The sequence below is a fragment of the Pristiophorus japonicus genome, chromosome X (assembly GCF_044704955.1).
Source record: "Pristiophorus japonicus isolate sPriJap1 chromosome X, sPriJap1.hap1, whole genome shotgun sequence".
NCBI lineage: Eukaryota > Metazoa > Chordata > Chondrichthyes > Pristiophoridae > Pristiophorus > Pristiophorus japonicus.
In genome coordinates, this window is record NC_092010.1 from 39,534,258 (window position 1) to 39,555,063 (window position 20,806).

At 56.5% G+C, this 20,806-nt stretch overlaps 1 protein-coding gene across 3 annotated transcripts in view; it reads right to left on the reverse strand.

Annotated features, from left to right (window-relative positions):
- The window catches only part of ankrd52a (ankyrin repeat domain 52a), a 99,285-nt gene that overhangs the window by 64,733 nt on the left and 13,746 nt on the right, over positions 1 to 20,806 (reverse strand). For all 3 annotated transcript variants that reach the window (XM_070869730.1, XM_070869729.1, XM_070869728.1), the window contains exons 2-6: positions 13,479 to 13,562; positions 9,828 to 9,906; positions 6,717 to 6,787; positions 4,674 to 4,874; positions 2,708 to 2,795 (exon numbers count right to left, since the gene is read on the reverse strand). In XM_070869730.1, coding sequence (XP_070725831.1) covers positions 2,708 to 2,795; positions 4,674 to 4,874; positions 6,717 to 6,787; positions 9,828 to 9,906; positions 13,479 to 13,562 — 523 coding nt within the window. The remainder of the gene's footprint in view (positions 1 to 2,707; positions 2,796 to 4,673; positions 4,875 to 6,716; positions 6,788 to 9,827; positions 9,907 to 13,478; positions 13,563 to 20,806) is intronic.

Sequence of the window (20,806 nt, forward strand, 5' to 3'; positions counted from 1 at the left end):
GACCCCCCCCCCCCCCACTAAACACACAGGCTGTGACCCCCCCCCCACTAAACACACAGGCTGTGACCCCCCCCACTAAACACACAGGCTGTGACCCCCCCCCCACTAAACACACAGGCTGTGACCCCCCCCCACTAAACACACAGGCTGTGACCCCCCCCCCACTAAACACACAGGCTGTGACCCCCCCCCCACTAAACACACAGGCTGTGAACCCCCCCCCCCCACTAAACACACAGGCTGTGACCCCCCCCCACTAAACACACAGGCTGTGACCCCCCCCCCCACTAAACACACAGGCTGTGACCCCCCCCCCCACTAAACACACAGGCTGTGAACCCCCCCCCCCCCACTAAACACACAGGCTGTGACCCCCCCCACTAAACACACAGGCTGTGACCCCCCCCCACTAAACACACAGGCTGTGACTCCCCCCCCACTAAACACACAGGCTGTGACCCCCCCCACTAAACACACAGGCTGTGACCCCCCCCCCCACTAAACACACAGGCTGTGACCCCCCCCCCCACTAAACACACAGGCTGTGACCCCCCCCCCACTAAACACACAGGCTGTGACCCCCCCCCACTAAACACACAGGCTGTGACCCCCCCCCCCCACTAAACACACAGGCTGTGACCCCCCCCCCCCCACTAAACACACAGGCTGTGACCCCCCCCCACTAAACACACAGGCTGTGACCCCCCCCCACTAAACACACAGGCTGTGACCCCCCCCCACTAAACACACAGGCCGTGACCCCCCCCCCCACTAAACACACAGGCTGTGACCCCCCCCCCCACTAAACACACAGGCTGTGACCCCCCCCCCACTAAACACACAGGCTGTGACCCCCCCCCACTAAACACACAGGCTGTGACCCCCCCCACTAAACACACAGGCTGTGACCCCCCCCCACTAAACACACAGGCTGTGAACCCCCCCACTAAACACACAGGCTGTGACCCCCCCCTCACTAAACACACAGGCTGTGACCCCCCCCCCCCACTAAACACACAGGCTGTGACCCCCCCCCCCACTAAACACACAGGCTGTGACCCCCCCCCACTAAACACACAGGCTGTGACCCCCCCCCCCCACTAAACACACAGGCTGTGACCCCCCCCCCCACTAAACACACAGGCCGTGACCCCCCCCCCCACTAAACACACAGGCTGTGACCCCCCCCCCCCACTAAACACACAGGCTGTGACCTCCCCCACTAAACACACAGGCTGTGATCCCCCCCCCCCACTAAACACACAGGCTGTGACACCCCCCCCACTAAACACACAGGCTGTGACCCCCCCCACTAAACACACAGGCTGTGACCCCCCCCCCCACTAAACACACAGGCTGTGACCCCCCCCCCACTAAACACACAGGCTGTGACCCCCCCCCCACTAAACACACAGGCTGTGACACCCCCCACTAAACACACAGGCTGTGACCCCCCCCCCACTAAACACACAGGCTTTGACCCCCCCCCACTAAACACACAGGCCGTGATCCCCCCCCCACTAAACACACAGGCTGTGACCCCCCCCCCACTAAACACACAGGCCGTGACCCCCCCCCCCACTAAACACACAGGCTGTGACCCCCCCCCACTAAACACACAGGCTGTGACCCCCCCCCCACTAAACACACAGGCCGTGACCCCCCCCCCCCACTAAACACACAGGCTGTGACCCCCCCCCCCCACTAAACACACAGGCTGTGACCCCCCCCCCACTAAACACACAGGCTGTGACCCCCCCCACTAAACACACAGGCTGTGACCCCCCCCCCACTAAACACACAGGCTGTGACCCCCCCCCACTAAACACACAGGCTGTGACCCCCCCCCCCACTAAACACACAGGCTGTGACCCCCCCCCCCACTAAACACACAGGCTGTGACCCCCCCCCCACTAAACACACAGGCTGTGACCCCCCTCACTAAACACACAGGCTGTGACACCCCCCCCCACTAAACACACAGGCTGTGACCCCCCCCCACTAAACACACAGGCTGTGACCCCCCCCCCAACAACAGCTCCCCACTAAACACACAGGCTGTGACCCCCCCCCCCACTAAACACACAGGCTGTGACCCCCCCCCCCCCCACTAAACACACAGGCTGTGACCCCCCCCCACTAAACACACAGGCTGTGACCCCCTAACCAAGCCCCCCACTAAACACACAGGCTGTGACCCGCCCCCACTAAACACACAGGCTGTGACCCCGCCCCCACTAAACACACAGGCTGTGACCCCCCCCCCCACTAAACACACAGGCTGTGAACCCCCCCCCCCCACTAAACACACAGGCTGTGACCTTGGTGTCCTGGGGCCAATATTTATCCCTCAAACAACATAACAAAAACAGATGATCTGGGTCATTATCACATTGCTGTGTGTGGGAGCTTGCTGTGCGCAAATTGGCGTTTCCCACATTACAACAGTGACCACATTTCAAAAGTACTTCACTGGCTGTAAAGCGCTTTGAGACGTCAGGTGATCATGAAAGGCGCTATATAAATGCAAGTCTGTCTTTCCTGACCTCGAGGTCCAGGTTAATAGTCACACGACACTGGAAGCCAGTGCCAAGCTAATGGCCCATAACTGGAGTCACTGGGACCCCCTTTGGACAGAGATTTTAGCTGGTTCCTCATTTCTCTCCTCGCGATTTATTCCACTGCCGACATTAACTCAGCCACTTACCTATATATGCTGCCCAGTGAATAGGCTGCCGTTCCTTCTTGTCACAGGCACTGACATTGGCCCCTTTATTCAGTAACAAATGCACCATCTGAAATGAAACAGCAGAGGCCTCAATCAGCACAAGTAACACTGCGTCTCTGAAACATTTTTTTTCCAAACATAATGTATTCAATATATATATGTATATTATAGATATAAAAAAAACACTAGTTTGTTCCCAGCTGGAGTATTGTGTCCAATTCTGGTCACCACACTAAAGGAAGGGTATGAAGGCTTTGGACCGGGTACAGAGGAGATGTACCAGAATTGTATCAGGGGGATGATAACTTCAGTGTCGTGGAGAGACTGGAGAAGCTGCTGTTCTCCTTAGAGCAGAGAAGGTTGAGAAGAGATTTGATCGAGCTGCACACAATCATGAGGGGTTTAGATAAGAGTAACTAGAGGCACACTGTTCCAGTAGTTGAAGGGTCGGGAACCAGAGGGCACAGATTTAAGGTGATTGACAAAGAAACCAGAGGCAAAATGAGGAAAAAACATTTTATGCAGCAAGTGGTAAGGATTTGGGATAAAAACAGAGAATGCAAGGAAATCTCAGCAGGTCAGGTAGCATCTGTGGAGAGAAAGAGAGTTAATGTTTCCCATCTGTGACTCTCCATCAGACCCGAATCTGGAACACGCTGCCCAATAGGGCGGTGGCAACAGATTCAATTGTAGCCTTCAAAAGCGAATTAGATAACATTTATATAGCGCCTTTAATGTAGTGAACCGTCAGAAGGAGCATCGTTGGAGCGCTCTGCGATTATGACACAGGTGAGAGAGGTAGGTTTTAAGGAGCGTCTTGAAGGAGGAGAGAGAGGTGGAGAGGTTTAGGGAGGGAGTTCCAGAGCTTGGGGCCCAGGGAACAGAAGGCACGGCCACCGATGGTGGAGCGATTATAATCAGGGATGGTCAGGAGGGCAGAATTAGAGGAGCGCAGACATCTCAGCGGGGGAGGGGGGGTTGGGGGGCTGGAGGAGATTACAGAGATAGGGAGGGATGTAGGGGGCTGGAGGAGGTTAAGGAGATAGGGAGGGGTGTCGGGGCTGGAGGAGGTTAAAGAGATAGGGAGGGGGCGAGGAGGCCATGAAGGGATTTGAAAATAAGGATGAGAGTTTTGAAATTGAGGCGTTGCTTAACCGGGAGCCAATGTAGGTCAGTGAGCACAGGGGGTGATGGGTGAGCGGTACTGGGTGTGAGTTAGGACACGGGGCTCGAGCACAGGGGGTGATGGGTGAGCGGGACTCGGTGCGAGTTAGGACACGGGGCTCGAGCACAGGGGGTGATGGGTGAGCAGGACTCGGTGCGAGTTAGAACACGGGGTCAGTGAGCACAGGGGGTGATGGGTGAGCGGGACTCGGTGTGAGTTAGGACACGGGGCTCGAGCACAGGGAGTGATGGGTGAGCGGGACTGGGTGCAAGTTTGGACACGGGGCAGTGAGCACAGGGGGTGATGGGTGAGCGGGACTGGGTGCAAGTTTGGACACGGGGCAGTGAGCACAGGGGGTGATGGGTGAGAGGGACTCGATGCGAGTTAGGACACGGGGGCAGCGAGCACTGGGGGTGATGGGTGAGTGGGACTCGGTGCGAGTTAGGACACGGGGTCAGCGAGCACAGGGGGTGATGGGTGAGCGGGACTCGGTGCGAGTTAGGACACGGGGAGCAGCCGAGTTTTGGATCACCTCTAGTTTACGTGGGGTAGAATGTGGGAGGCCGGCCAGGAGTGCGCTGGAATAGTCAAGTCTGGAGGTAACGGGGGCACGGATGAGGGCTTGAGCAGCGGATGAGCTGAGGCAGGGGGCGGAGACGGGCGATGTTACGGAGGGTGGAAACAGGCGGGTTTAGTTATGTCGTGGATATTACAGAGAGAGACAGCCATGTCCGACACTACAGGCAGAGCCACGCCCAGCATAGCCCCCCCGTCACTTGCCTCCACGTGACTGCTGTAAGCTGCGTGGTGGAGGGCAGTCCTGCCAGTACGGTCGGAGACATTGACACTGCTCAGCAGTGGGATTAGGAGCTCGGTGCACTTGGTGGCCTTGTTGGCTGCAGCGACGTGTAGTGGCGTCTGCCAGTACTTGTCCCGGGCGTTGACATCGGCAGAATGTTTCAGCAGCGTGTTAACGGCTCTCTGTAAGCGGAGGGAGAATTGTGTTATTTTCATTCGCCGACCTATTCTATCGCAAACTTCTCACCTGGTGTCCCCCCCCTCGTTGTTGCTGCAGTATTACTGAAATTGAACCCAGCGAAACAGCTCGAAAACATGCAGATCGGGATCGATCAGAAAAGACAGCATCTTCCACCATCTCAAAGCTGACTACACTCCGAAGGTACTCCATTGGTTGTAAAGTGCTTTGAGACGTCCGGTGGTCATGAAAGGTGCTATAGAAATCCAAGTCTTTCTATCTTTTATTGGGTGTAATGTAAGAAACGCGGCAGCCCACTTGCACACAGCAAGCTCCCACAAACAGCAATGTGATAAATGACCAGATAATCTGTTTTGGTGATGTTGGTTGAGGGATAAATATTGGCCCCAGGACACCGGGGAGAACTCCCCTGCTCTTCTTCGAAATAGTGCCCTGGGATCTTTTACGTCCACTTGAGGGGGCAGACGGGGCCTCGGTTTAATGTCTCATCCAAAAGACGGCACCTCCGACAGTGCGGCGCTCCCTCAGTACTGCCCCTCTGACAGTGCAGTGCTCCCTCAGTACTGCCCCTCCGACAGTGCGGCGCTCCCTCAGTACTGCCCCTCCGACAGTGCGGCACTCCCTCAGTACTGCCCCTCCGACAGTGCGGCGCTCCCTCAGTACCGCCCCTCCAACAGTGCGGCGCTCCCTCAGTACTGCCCCTCCGACAGCGCGGCACTCCCTCAGTACTGCCCTCCGACAGTGCGGCACTCCCTCAGTACCGCCCCTCCAACAGTGCGGCGCTCCCTCAGTACCGCCCCTCCGACAGTGCGGCGCTCCCTCAGTACCGCCCCTCCGACAGTACGGCACTCCCTCAGTACCGCCCCTCCGACAGTGCGGCACTCCCTCAGTACCGCCCCTCCGACAGTGCGGCACTCCCTCAGTACTGCCCCTCTGACAGTGCGGCACTCCCTCAGTACCGCCCCTCCGACAGTGCGGCACTCCCTCAGTACCGCCCCTCCGACAGTGCGGCACTCCCTCAGTACTGCCCCTCCGACAGTGCGGCACTCCCTCAGTACTGTCCCTCCGACAGTGCGGCACTCCCTCAGTACCGCCCCTCCGACAGTGCGGCACTCCCTCAGTACTGCCCCTCCGACAGTGCGGCACTCCCTCAGTACCGCCCCACCGACAGTGCGGCACTCCCTCAGTACCGCCCCTCCGACAGTGCGGCACTCCCTCAGTACTGCCCCTCCGACAGTGCGGCACTCCCTCAGTACTGCCCCTCCGACAGTGCGGCACTCCCTCAGTACCGCCCCTCCGACAGTGCGGCGCTCCTCAGCACAGCACTGGAATATCAGCCTATATTTTTGTGCTTAGGTCCCTAAAGTGGGACTTGAACCCACAACCCTCTGACTCAGAGGCGAGAGTTCTGCCCACTGACACCAGGGTTTAAGGAGCACATTAAAGGGAAGAGAGGGGGAGAGGTAGAGGGGCGGTGAGGTTCAGGGAGGGAATTCCAGAGATTGGAGCACAGGCAGCTGAAGGGCGATGAAAATTGGAGAATGCGGAGGAGTGTGGAGACCTTGGATGATTTTAGGAGGCTACGGAGATAGGGAGGGAGAGTGGCCCTGTATTTATATAGCGCCTTTCACGACCACCAGACGTCTCAAAGCACTTTACAGCCAATTCAGTAGTTTTGTTGTGTGGTCACTGTAATGGTGGAGGGATTTGAACACAAGGATGAGAATTTGAAGAATATAAAACGAGGCGTTGCCGGACCGGACCGGACCGGGGTGTGGGGGTGAACGGAGTACGGTGCGAGTTACCACGGGGCAGCAATCACTTACTTCATTCCGAGAGGCTGCAGCTCGATGGAGAGGTGTTAGCCAGGTATTGTCCTTAGCGTTTACGTTCGCGCCTGCAGGGAAATAGAAGTAAAAGACTTGTATTTATATAGCGCCCTTCACGACCACCAGCCTTCCCAAAGCGCTTTACAGCCAATGAAGTACTTTTGGAGTGTAGTCACTGTTGTAATGTGGGAAACGCGGCAGCCAATTTGTGCACAGCAAGCTCCCACACACAGCGATGTGATAAATCACCAGATGATTTTTTGTTATGTTGATTGAGGGATAGATATTGGCCCCAGGACACCGGGGAGAGCTCACCTGATCTTCTTCCAAATAGTGGCCGTGGGATCTTTTATATCCACCTGAGAGAGCAGACGGGGCCTCGGTTTAACTTCTCATCTGAAAGACAGCCCCTCCGACAGTGCGGCACTCCCTCAGTACCGCCCCTCCGACAATGCAGCGCTCCCTCAGTACCGCCCCTCCGACAATGCGGCGTCCCTCAGTACCGCCCCTCCGACAGTGCGGCACTCCCTCAGCACTGCCCCTACGACAGTGCAGCACTCCCTCAGCACTGCCCCTCCGACAGTGTGGCACTCCCTCAGCACTGCCGCTCCGACAGTGCGGCACTCCCTCAGTACTGCACCTCCGACAGTGCGGCACTCCCTCAGCACTGCCCCTCCGACAGTGCGGCACTCCCTCAGCACTGCCCCTCCGACAGTGCGGCACTCCCTCAGCACTGCCCCTCCGACAGTGCGGCACTCCCTCAGCACTGCCCCTCCGACAGTGCGGCACTCCCTCAGCACTGCCCCTCCGACAGTGCACCTCAGTACTGTACCTCCAACAGTGCGGCACTCCCTCAGTACCGCCCCTCAGACAATGCGGCGCTCCCTCAGCACTGCCCCTCCGACAATGCGGCACTCCCTCAGTACCGCCCCTCCGACAGTGTGGCACGCCCTCAGTACTGCCCCTCCAACAGTGCGGCACTCCCTCAGCACCGCCCCTCCGACAGTGCGGCGCTCCCTCAGTACTGCCCCTCCGAGAGTGCGGCACTCCCTCGGCACTGCACTGGAATGTCAGCCTAGATTTATTTTTGTGTGTTCAAGTCCATGGAGTGGGACTTGAACCCACAACCGTCTGACTCCGAGGTGAGGGTGCTACCCACTGAGCGAGCCACAGCTGACACTAGAGAAAGGCAGTCGTTACAGACCGGGTGTGGCAAGGGCAGGACACTGCCGGCATCCAAGGAAACTCCTTCGTACTTCGAACGATGAAGGCGGATAGCGTCTGTTCAGGTTTAACCATGATAGCGGGAGAAGGGGCACAATCCAGGATAAAGCTCATGGTACTCTGCTCCAACCACACAAACCTCTCCCGCCGGCCCACCCCCCCCCCCCCCCAAGCGAGCATTCCACTCTCACACCATCCAACCCAATCCCCTTGTCGGTGAGCGACATTGCCCTGTGGGTGTTGTGTCGCGAGCATCCTGTCCGCTCATTGGGATACCGAGCAACACAGTGGCCTATTTCAGGCCAAAGACCGCCAGGCCCATCTAGTCTGCCCATCCCATTGTCTGCTACTGCACCATCATCATAAGCAGTCCCTCGGAACCGAGGAAGACTTGCTTCCACTCTAAAAACGAGTCCTGAGGTGGCTGAACAGTCCAATACGAGAGCCGCAGTCCCCGTCACAGGACAGATAGTCATTGAGGGAACGGGAGGGTGGGACTGGTTTGCCGCACGCTCCTTCCGCTGCCTGCGCTTGGTTTCTGCACGCTCTCGGCGATGAGACTCGAGGTGCTCAGCGCCCTCCCGGATACACTTCCTCCACTTAGGGCGGACTGGTCTTTGGGCCAGGGACGCCCAGGTGTCGGTGGGGATGTTGCACTTTATCAGGGAGGCTTTGAGGGTGGTCCCTTGTAACGTTTCCTCTGCCCACCTTTGGCTCGTTTGCCGTGAAGGAGTTCCGTGTAGAGCGCTTGCTTTGGGAGTCTCGTGTCTGGGGACATGTGGACAATGTGGCCCTACCCAGCGGAGCTGGTCGAGTGTGGTCAGTGCTTCGATGCTGGGGATGTTGGCCTGGTCGAGGACGCTAACGTTGGTGCGTCTGTCCTCCCAGGGGATTTGTAGGATCTTGCGGAGACATCGTTGGTGGTATTTCTCCAGCGACTTGAGGTGCCTACTGTACACGGTCCATGCTGCTGTAACAGGGATATGGATGGCACGTTTTATTGTGCTATCAACATCCCTGTGACACCTTACTGCAATTATATTGAGACCCCACACCTGGACTAGTGTGTACAGTTTTGGTCTCCTCACTTGTCCTAGGGGGAGTGCAGCAAAGGTTCACCAGACTGATTCCTGGAATGGGGGCATTGTCCTGTGAGGAGAGATTGAGTAGACTGGGCCGATATTCTCTAGAGTTTAGAAGAATGATAGGTGATCTCATTGAACAGACACAATTCTTACGGGGCTCGACAAGGTAGATGCAGGGAGGATGTTTCCCCCGGGCTGGGGAGTCTAGAACCAGGGGTCACAGTCTCAGGATAAGTGGTCAGCCATTTAAGACTGAGAAGAGGAGGAATTAATTCACTCAGAGGGGGGTGAATCGCAGGAATTCTCTGCCCCAGAGGGCTGTGGAGGCTCAGTCGCTGAGTATATTCAAGGCTGAGATCGATAGATTTTTGAATATTAAGGGAATCGAGGGACAGTGCAGGAAAGTGGAGTTGAGGCAGAAGATCAGCCATGATCGTATTAAATGGCGGAGCAGGTTCGAGGGGCCGAATGGCCGACTCCTGCTCCTATTTCTTATGTTCTTATTTAAAGTAGCACGACCACCCCCCCGCAACCTCCCTCCGCCCCCCCCCTCCCCGCACCCCGCCACAAGGCACTTTGACTCTTGGGGGGCCCCCCCCAAAACCAGGCACTTGGATCCAACCCCCTCCCCAGACTAGGCTCTTCAATCCCTCCCCCGACGAGGGAAGAAAATGGCTGGAACACAGTGGAGGGTTTTGACGGACGCAGCCGAGGCAGAGGGACTTGGGGAAGAGAGCACGGTTCTTGCGTGACGGACACACGGTCTGACGCAGTCCACGTCAGACAACCGGAGCCTTACCTGACTGAATGAGGACGTCTATGATCTGAACGTCGCCCAGGTAGGCTGCCGCGTGGAGGGGAGTGCGTTTCTCTTGGTCCTGTGAGCGGGAAAGAGACAAGGATTGCAGCACTCGCTTTCAGACCCACAATAATGGCATCGACACATCTGGGTATAGCTATATAACAAAATGTTGTGTGGTCACTGCTTACATTGCTCCTTTGGGTAACAGCTAACCAGCCAATCACCAAACCAGCCAATCACCAAACCAGCCAATCACCAAACCAGCCAACTGGCCATTTAGGACTGAGATGAGGAGGAATTTCTTCACTCAGAGGGGGGTGAATCTTTGGAATTCTCTGCCCCAGAGGGCTGTGGAGGCTCAGTCGTTGAGTGTATTCAAGGCTGAGATCGATAAGATTTTTGAACACCAAGGAAATCGAACGATACGGAGAGAGTGCGGAAAAGTTGAGGTCGAAGATCAGCCATGATCTTTTGAACGGCGGAGCAGGCTCGAGGGGCCTTGTGGCCTACTCTCCTGCTCCGATTGCTTATGTTCACCTAACTAGTCAGTCACCTATCCAGTGCAATCTTAGAAAATAAAGACCCAATAAAATCCACTGAAAATGTTAACGGCTGACGGCTGGATGGTGAAATGAAAGTTCCCACTTTAAACTGTCTGAGCTCAGACAGTCAGACCTGATGTGTCATGACACGCTGAGAGTGGTCATGACAGGAGCCTGACGGGGGGAAGGAGGGGCGAGGGAATGGGAAGGAGGGGCGAGGGAATGGGAGGGGGCGGGGGAAGGGGAGGGGGGAGAGGGGAAAGAGGGGGAGAGAGGGGGGAAGAAGGGGAGAGAGGGGGGAAGAGGGGAGAGAGGGGGGAAGAGGGGAGGGGGGAGGGGGGAAGGGGATGGAGAGGGGGGAAGAGGGGAGGGGGGAGGGGGAGGGGGAGGGGGGGAAGGGGAGGGGGAGGGGGAGGGGGGAAAGGGGAGGGGGAGGGGGGAAAGGGGAGGGGGGAAAGGGGAGGGGGGAAAGGGGAGGGGGGAAAGGGGAGGGGGGAAAGGGGAGGGGGGAAAGGGGAGGGGGAGGGGGGAAAGGGGAGGGGGGAAAGGGGAGGGGGGAAAGGGGAGGGGGGAAAGGGGAGGGGGGAAAGGGGAGGGGGGAAAGGGGAGGGGGGAAAGGGGAGGGGGGAAAGGGGAGGGGGGAAAGGGGAGGGGGGAAAGGGGAGGGGGGAAAGGGGAGGGGGGAAAGAGGGGGAAAGGGGGAGAGAGGGGAGAAGGGGGGAGAGAGGGGAGAGAGGGGAGAAGGGGGGAGAGAGGGGAGAAGGGGGGAGAGAGGGGGAAGGGGGGAGAGAGGGGGAAGGGGGGAGAGAGGGGGAAGGGGGAGAGAGGGGGAAGGGGGAGAGAGGGGGAAGGGGGAGAGAGGGGGAAGGGGGAGAGAGGGGGAAGGGGAGGGAGAGGGGGAAGGGGAGGGAGAGGGGGAAGGGGGAGGGAGAGGGGGAAGGGGGAGGGAGAGGGGGAAGGGGGAGGGAGAGGGGGAAGGGGGAGGGAGAGGGGGAAGGGGGAGGGAGAGGGGGAAGGGGGAGGGAGAGGGCGAAGGGGGAGGGAGAGGGCGAAGGGGGAGGGAGAGGGGAAGGGGAGGGAGAGGGGGAAGGGGAGGGAGAGGGGGAAGGGGAGGGAGAGGGGGAAGGGGAGGGAGAGGGGGAAGGGGAGGGAGAGGGGGAAGGGGAGGGCGAGGGGGAAGGGGAGGGAGAGAGGGAAGGGGAGGGAGAAAGAAATGAGATTTTGATCAGATAATCTGTTTTAGTGATGTCTGACCGAGGGATAAAATATTGGTCAGGACACCGAGGAGAACTCCCCCTGCGCTTCTTTGAAATAATGGCCATGGGATTTTTTAGCCTTCAGTACCAGCGCTGGTGTGCCAGCCTAGGTTTCTGTGCTCAAGTCCCTGGAGTGGGGCTGGAACTGCGAGGCGGGAGAGAGAGAGAGAGTGCTGCCCACTGAGCCACGGCTGACCCCGGAGATCGCAGGCCCGAGACCTGGGAGTTGCAGCAACCCTGGAGTGGGAAGGATTGGGGACCGCAGGGTCTGGGGTGTCACAGCTGGCCTGCACTGACTGGCATCAGTTTCACAGTCGGGCCGAATGCCCAAGCCACCAATCCGGTGACGGTGGTCGGTCACACAGTAAATGATCGATACTGCCGAGAAAACAAACACAGACTGGCCAAAAAAGTTAAAAAATCAATTCTGCTCTAACTCGCTGTGTCAAAGCTCACCCACATCTCACTGCACCTACTGAAGGCAGATTAGATTGTTCCTTGTGGCTTTCAAGATAGCACCTTCTTTTTAATAAAACAAATAGGAAAGGATGCTATCCCTGGGTTTCATTACATTTCTCATCATTCTCATTTTTCATTACATTATTAGCCGAGACATGGAATACAAGAGCAGGGAGGTTATGCTTGAATTGTACAAAACAGTGGTTAGGCCACAGCTGGAGTACTGCGTGCAGTTCTGGTTACCACATTACGGGAAGGATGTGATCGCACTGGAGAGGGTACAGAGGAGATTTACCAGGATGTTGCACTGGAGAGGGTACAGAGGAGATTTACCAGGATGTTGCACTGGAGAGGGTACAGAGGAGATTTACCAGGATGTTGCATTGGAGAGGGTACAGAGGAGATTTACCAGGATGTTGCACTGGAGAGTGTACAGAGGAGATTTACCAGGATGTTGCACTGGAGAGGGTACAGAGGAGATTTACCAGGATGTTGCACTGGAGAGGGTGCAGAGGAGATTTACCAGGATGTTGCACTGGAGAGGGTACAGAGGAGATTTACCAGGATGTTGCACTGGAGAGGGTACAGAGGAGATTTACCAGGATGTTGCACTGGAGAGGGTGCAGAGGAGATTTACCAGGATGTTGCACTGGAGAGGGTGCAGAGGAGATTTACCAGGATGTTGCACTGGAGAGGGTGCAAAGGAGATTTACCAGGATGTTGCCGGGACTGGAGAATTTTAGCGATGAGGAAAGATTGGATAGACTGGGTCTGTTTTCTTTGGAACAGAGGAGGCTGAGGGGAGACCTAATTGAGGTGTATAAAATTATGAGGGGCCTGGATAGAGTGGATAGGACAGACCTGTTTCCCTTGGCAGCGGGGTCAACAACCAGGGGGCACAGATTTAAAGTAATTGGGGGGAGGTTTAGAGGGGATTTGAGGGGAAATTTCTTCACCCAGAGGGCGGTGGGGGTCTGGGGCGGAACTCACGGCCTGAAAGGGTGGTAGAGGCAGAAACCCTCACCACATTTGGATGTGCACTTGAAGTGCCGTAACCTACAGGGCTACGGACCCAGAGCTGGAAAGTGGGATTAGGCTGGGTAGCTCTTGGTCGGCCGGCACGGACACGATGGGCCGAATGGCCTCCTTGTGTGTGGTAATTTTTCTATGATTCTATTCTCGATCGACAGCCAGGAATCCAACCCTCTAATTGGGAGCTCACGCTGACATCCACTGCACTAGCGTGTGTCTCGGTACGCGATTTTAAATTGAAAATTCAAACCTCTCTTTGCAATGCGTCTGCAAACACACGGGTTACACACCCCCCCCCCTCCCCGCCACACACAAACACACACTCGTTGCCCAAGTGCCGCCTACGACAGCGTACGTACCAATCCGTTGATATCTTCATTTTCGTTTATTAATGACCGAACTTCCTCACGATCCCGGTTAAAGATTGCCTGGACCAATGGCGTCTGCAACAGAAGAACAAGGCATCGCAATTAATCACAGGAGCCAAACCCAGGGGCCTCTCATGTGGCCCTCTGTAAGATTTGGATCACAGGTCACACACAGATTACCCCCCAGAAGGTTCTTAGGAGTCAGAAGGCATTTTATTGAGGAGTGGTAGTTCAAATGTAGTCAAACACAAAACACAATCAGGATAGACGTACGACCGTGACAAGTAGCTGGTACTGATCCCGATCAGACAGTCGGCTGGAGGCACAACCAGCTCCTCTCTGCACTGTCTGCCCTGAAAAGCTCTCCAGATATCTCTTTTATTTTCTTTTTAGGGGTGTTCCTGGTGTAAAATAATGGACAGGACCATTTAACCGATAAGGGCTCTTCCCAAACCAGGGTGCCCAATGGCTTGCCGAGTTCTTTGTCTCAATTCTAAGGTGAAACCCTCCCCTCCACATGTCTTTCCTGTCTATACTGTCTGAAGGCCCATCACTCCTGTACTTATCCTATCAAGGTTGGAGTCACACAGGCCATTTTTGGCCTTCAGATGCCCATTATCAGTTATTTATGTTCACGTTGTTCAAGTAGCTTTAGCTATTATACCATGGAATTCTTCAATGTTATAACATCCACAGGGAATCAAAACCAGAAGCACATTCTCAGCATTATCCAGCTACTCTAACATCAGCCTGGAGAGACTTTTTCTCTTCCAATGCCTGATTTCTTCCAATCCACGCTTTCTTATTCCGCGTCCCGTCCAACTTGGGACTGATTCCGTTCCACTTCGCCACATTGTGCAACCAAAGGAGACCAACACCCAAGGCCCCTGCACAACTGTAAACGACACTTTGTTTAAAAAAACAACAGAACCCTCTGTATCAAAGGTATCTGCATGGAACCAGTGGTAGGTCAGAGCAGTCTAGTGCTTTATGCCCAGAATGGAGAACAAATCTGGTTACATTTACCAACCCCCAACAATGATACCCAAAGACTTACCCGCTCTGTGAACTTCAGCTCTTCCAAAACTCGGCTGCCCCGTGTCCTAACTCGCACCGAGTCCCGCTCACCCATCACCCCCTGTGCTCACTGCCCCCGTGTCCTAACTCACACCGAGTCCCGCTCACCCATCACCCCCTGTGCTCACTGTCCCCGTGTCCTAACTCGCACCGAGTCCCGCTCACCCATCACACCCTGTGCTCACTGTCCCCGTGTCCTAACTCACACCGAGTCCCGCTCACCCATCACCCGCTGTGCTCACTGTCCCCGTGTCCTAACTCGCACCGAGTCCCGCTCACCCATCACCCCCTGTGCTCACTGTCCCCGTGTCCTAACTCACACTGAGTCCCACTCACCCATCACCCCCTGTGCTCACTGTCCCCGTGTCCTAACTCACACCGAGTCCCGCTCACGCATCAGCCCGTGCTCACTGTCCCCGTGTCCTAACTCGCACCGAGTCCCACTCACCCATCACCCCCTGCGCTCGATGCCCCGTGTAGGAACTCACACCGAGTCCCACTCACCCATCACCCCGTGCTCACTGCCCCGTGTCCTAACTCGCACCGAGTCCCGCTCACCCATCACCCCCTGTGCTCACTGTCCCCGTGTCCTAACTCACACTGAGTCCCGCTCACCCATCACCCACTGTGCTCACTGTCCCCGTGTCCTAACTCACACCGAGTCCCGCTCACCCATCAGCCCGTGCTCACTGTCCCCGTGTCCTAACTCGCAGCGAGTCCCACTCACCCATCACCCCCTGCGCTCGATGCCCCGTGTCCTAACTCACACCGAGTCCCACTCACCCATCACCCCCTGTGCTCACTGCCCCGTGTCCTAACACGCACCATGTCCCACTCACCCATCACCCCCTGTGCTCACTGTCCCCGTGTCCTAACTCACACCGAGTCCCACTCACCCATCACCCGGTGCTCACTGTCCCCGTGTCCTAACTCACACCCAGTCCCGCTCACCCATCACCCCGTGCTCGCTGCCCCCGTGTCCTAACTCGCACCGAGTCCCGCTCACCCATCACCCCCTGTGCTCACTGTCCCGTGTCCTAACTCACACCGAGTCCCGCTCACCCATCATACCCTGTGCTCGCTGCCCCCCGTGTCCTAACTCGCACCGAGTCCCGCTCACCCATCACCCCGTGCTCACTGTCCCGTGTCCTAACTCACACCGAGTCCCACTCACCCATCACACCCTGTGCTCACTGCCCCCCGTGTCCTAACTCACACCGAGTCCCACTCACCCATCACCCCATGTGCTCACTGACCCCGTGTCCTAACTCACACCGAGTCCCACTCACCCATCACCCCCTGTGCTCACGGCCCCGTGTCCTAACTCACACCGAGTCCCACTCACCCATCACACCCTGTGCTCACTGACCCCGTGTCCTAACTCGCACCGAGTCCCGCTCACCCATCACCCCCTGTGCTCACTGCCCCCGTGTCCTAACTCGCACCGAGTCCCGCTCACCCATCACATCCCGTGCTCACTGTCCCCGTGTCCTAACTCGCAACGAGTCCCGCTCACCCATCACCCCCTGTGCTCGCTGCCCCCGTGTCCTAACTCGCACCGAGGCCCACTCACCCATCACCCTCTGTGCTCACTTCCCCGTGTCCTAACTCACACCGAGTCCCACTCACCCATCACACCACGTGCTCACTGTCCCCGTGTCCTAACTCACACCGAGTCCCACTCACCCATCACCCCCTGTGCTCACTGCCCCCGTGTCCTAACTCGCACCAAGTCCCACTCACCCATCACACCCTGTGCTCACTGTCCCCGTGTCCTAACTCGCACCGAGTCCCGCTCACCCATCACACCGCGTGCTCACTGTCCCCGTGTCCTAACTCGCACCGAGTCCCGCTCACCCATCACACCCCGTGCTCACTGTCCCCGTGTCCTAACTCGCACCGAGTCCCGCTCACCCATCAGCCCCTGTGCTCACTGCCCTGTGTCCTAACTCACACCGAGTCCCGCTCACCCATCACCCCCTACCCCGTGTCCTAACTCGCACCGAGTCCCGCTCACCCATCACACCCCGTGCTCACTGTCCCCGTGTCCTAACTCGCACCGAGTCCCGCTCACCCATCAGCCCCTCTACTCACTGACCCGTGTCCTAACTCACACCGAGTCCCGCTCACCCATCACCCCCTGTGCTCACTGACCCTTGTCCTAACTCGCACCGAGTCCCACTCACCCATCACCCCCTGTGCTCGCTGCCCCGTGTCCTAACCCGCACCGAGTCCCACTCACCCATCACCCCGTGCTCACTGACCCCGTGTCCTAACTCGCACCGAGTCCCGCTCACCCATCACCCCCTGTGCTCACTGCCCCGTGTCCTAACTCGCACCGAGTCCCGCTCACCCATCACCCCCTGTGCTCGCTGCCCCGTGTCCTAAATCGCACCGAGTCCCACTCACCCATCACCCCCTGTGCTCGCTGCCCCGTGTCCTAACTCGCACCGAGTCCCACTCACCCATCACCCCCTGTGCTCACTGACCCCGTGTCCTAACTCGCACCGAGTCCCACTCACCCATCACCCCCTGTGCTCACTGACCTACATTGGCTCCCGGTCTTGCAACGCCTCGTTTTAAAATTCTCATCCTGGTTTTCAAATCCCTGCGTGGCCTTCGCTCCCACCCTAACCCCGCATCCCCCCCCCCTCCCTATCTCTGTAACCTCCTCCAGCCCCTACACCCCTCCCTATCTCTGTAACCTCCTCCAGCCCCTACACCCCTCCCTATCTCTGTAACCTCCTCCAGCCTCTACACCCCTCCCTATCTCTGTAACCTCCTCCAGCCCCTACACCCCTCCCTATCTCTGTAACCCCCTCCAGCCCCTACACCCCTCCCTATCTCTGTAACCTCCTCCAGCCCCTACACCCCTCCCTATCTCTGTAACCCCCTCCAGCCCCTACACCCCTCCCTATCTCTGTAACCACCTCCAGCCCCCTACACCCCTCCCTATCTCTGTAACCTCCTCCAGCCCCTACACCCCTCCCTATCTCTATAACCTCCTCCAGCCCCTACACCCCTCCCTATCTCTGTAACCTCCTCCAGCCCCTACACCCCTCCCTATCTCTGTAACCCCCTCCAGCCCCTACACCCCTCCCTATCTCTGTAACCTCCTCCAGCACCTACACCCCTCCCTATCTCTGTAATCTCCTCCAGCCCCTACACCCCTCCCTATCTCTGCAGCCTCCTCAAGCCCCACAATCCTCTGAGATCTCTGCGCTCCTCCAATTCTAGCCTCTTGCTCACTGCTCCCCCCCACCCCCCCGGTGATTTCCATCGCTCCACCATCGGTGGCCGTGCCTTCAGCTGCCTGGGCCCCAAGCTCTGGAACTCCCTCCCGTCTCTCTCCTTGTTTAAGATGCTCCTTAAAACCTACCTCTTTGACTAAGCTTTTGGTCATCTGCCCTAATATCTCCTTATGCGGCTCGGTGTCAAATTTTTAAATCTCAATACTCCTGTGAAGCGCCTTGGGATGTTTCACGACATTAACGTTGTAGTTCTCAATGTGTGGCCGAGATGTTTGGATTTAGAATGCTGAATTCTTCATAACATAAGATCATAAGAAATAGGAGCAGGAGTCAGCCATACGGCCTCTCGAGCCTGCTCCGCCATTCAATGAGATCGTGGCTGATCCGATCATGGACTCAGCTCCACTTCCCCGCCCGCCTCCTTATTCCCTTATTGTTTAAGAAACTGTCTATTTCTGTCTTAAATATATTCAGTGTCCCAGCCTCCACAGCTCTCTGAGGCAGAGAATTCCACAGATTTACAATCCTCTGAGAGAAGAAATTTCTCCTCATCTCAGTTTTAAATGGGCGGCCCCTTATTCTAAGACCATGCCCCCTAGTTCTAGTCTCCCCCATCAGTGGGAACATCCTCTCTGCATCCACCTTGTCGAGCCCCCTCATAATCTTATACATTTCAATAAGATCGCCTCTCATTCTTCTGAATTCCAATGAGTGGAGGCCCAACCTACTCAAACTATCCTCATAAGTCAACCCCCTCATCCCCGGAATCAACCGAGTGAACCTTCTCTGAACTGCCTCCTTTCGTAAATATGGAAACCAAAACTGCACGCAGTACTCCAGGTGTGGCTTCACCAATACCCTGTATTACTGTAGCAAGACTTCCCTGCTTTTATACTCCATCCCCTTTGCAATAAAGGCCAAGATACCATTGGTCTTCCTGCTCAAACCTGATGCTGCCATCACCTGGTGTCCCAGCACCTGCATAGATTCAGGAGTGGCTGGATAGTACGCAGGAACAAGGCAGCCGATTGCCATTCCCCTATCCACGAGTACAGAGGGACCAGTCCGACACTCATCACAAACTCTGCTGTCAATCAAACACATCTCCCAAGCCATTATCTTACTTTGCCAGAATCTTTACAACCCATCTTAATACACCAGCAGCTAAAATAATCACTAACGTCCCAACAGGATAGAAACCAATGATACACGCTGCGCTCAAAATGTACTTTAATACCGATGTTATAAGTGACGGCACTTCAATGGCTCTGCAGCGCTTTGGGTCGCCCTGAGGTAGTGAAAGGCGCTACAGAAATGCAAGTCTTTCTAACACAGCCAGCGATATCACTTCACCATCATTGGCAGTCCCTCAAAGCGAGGATGACTTGTTTCCACGCCAAAAAAGGATGAGTTCACGGGTGTTTCAATGAAGGATCCGAACTAAATCCTGAAGGGGGTGGAAGATGCCTGTGCGTGGATTTTTTTAACGTGGGGTGACCGTTGCACACCAGCCACCACACGGACTTGACAGAGCGAGGTCTTGGTCCAGTGGCAAGGGTTAACTCAGGACGACTGGAGACCTGCTCTGCTGCACGGACCTAGTGCGCACAACATATCGCACAGTGTGGGCTGGCCCCGTGCTGCCCCCTGGCCCCGAACTCATGCCTCTCCTGGGCCCCGATCACGTCCCTCTACAATCTCTCAACGCTCCTTCGCCCCGACCTCGCCGCTCCTGCTGTACCTGCCCACGCTCCAATCACCGACCTGGATCTTGCTGACGTCCCTCTTCGCTGCCGTCGTCCTCTTGCACCGGCTCGCACTGCTCCCTGGAGTAGTATGTCTCCACGCTCTCCTTTTATTGCCCCGACCTGCCGCTAGTGTTCTCATGCCAGCCAGCAATATATTGGACCGTAAAGGCCCTTTAAACCAGTGATACATTGGGCGTTGTTGGACATAGATTGTAAACGCACGAATAAACCTTGCACTATTTTCCAGATACTTCAGGCGTGTGCTTGAAGTGAGGTCCCGACCGAACTGTCAGGACAGTGCCTCCCCAAGTCAAACAGCCCGAGGATGCTCACCGCTATGTTAAACGTCAACAAACGCAGCGGTTCAGTATCAGAGGGAGACAGCCCTCCCCTATAGCCTGGGACCCTGCTTACGAGACAGCTTCAGTGCGGGGGGGGGCGGGAAGAGAGAGAGCAGACAGGGAGAAAAGGACCAAGAGAAGATTCATTTAAATGAATAAAGACTTGCATTTATATAGCGCCTTTCATGACCACCGGGTGTCCCAAAGTGCTTTACAGCCAATGAAGCACTTTGTGAAGGGTAGTCACTGTTGCAATGTGGGAAACGCGGCAGCCAATTTGCGCACAGCAAGCTCCCACACACAGCAATGTGATAATGACCCAGATCATCTGTTTTATGTTGTTGTGTTGATTCAGGCATAAATATTGGCCCCAAGACACTGGGGAGAACTCCCCCTGCTCTTCTTCCAAATAGTGCCATGGGATCTTTTACATCCACCTGGGAAAGCAGGCGGGGCCTCGGTACTGCCCCTCCGACAGTGCGGCGCTCCCTCAGTACTGCCCCTCCGACAGTGCGGCGCTCCCTCAGTACTGCCCCTCCGACAGTGCGATACTCCATCAGTACTGCCCCTCCGACAGTGCGGCACTCCCTCAGTACTGCCCCTCTGACAGTGCGGCACTCCCTCAGTACTGCCCACTGAAGCACGGCCGACAAGCTGGGAACGGATGTGTTTTGAAACATCCTGAGGTGGTGAAAGGCGCTAGGTTATAGGCAAGACTTTCTTTTTATTCTCTAACTCAAGCCAAGGATCCCACCAGTACAGGAGAAACTAGAGAGGCCACCTTTCATAGTCACCCGCACTCGGAAATCAAATTACTGCCTTTCTGCAGTTGCAGCTTAAGAAGACAACACACAATAACCTTTTACTGTTACTCTCGACATTGCTGAGGAAGACTTTCATGT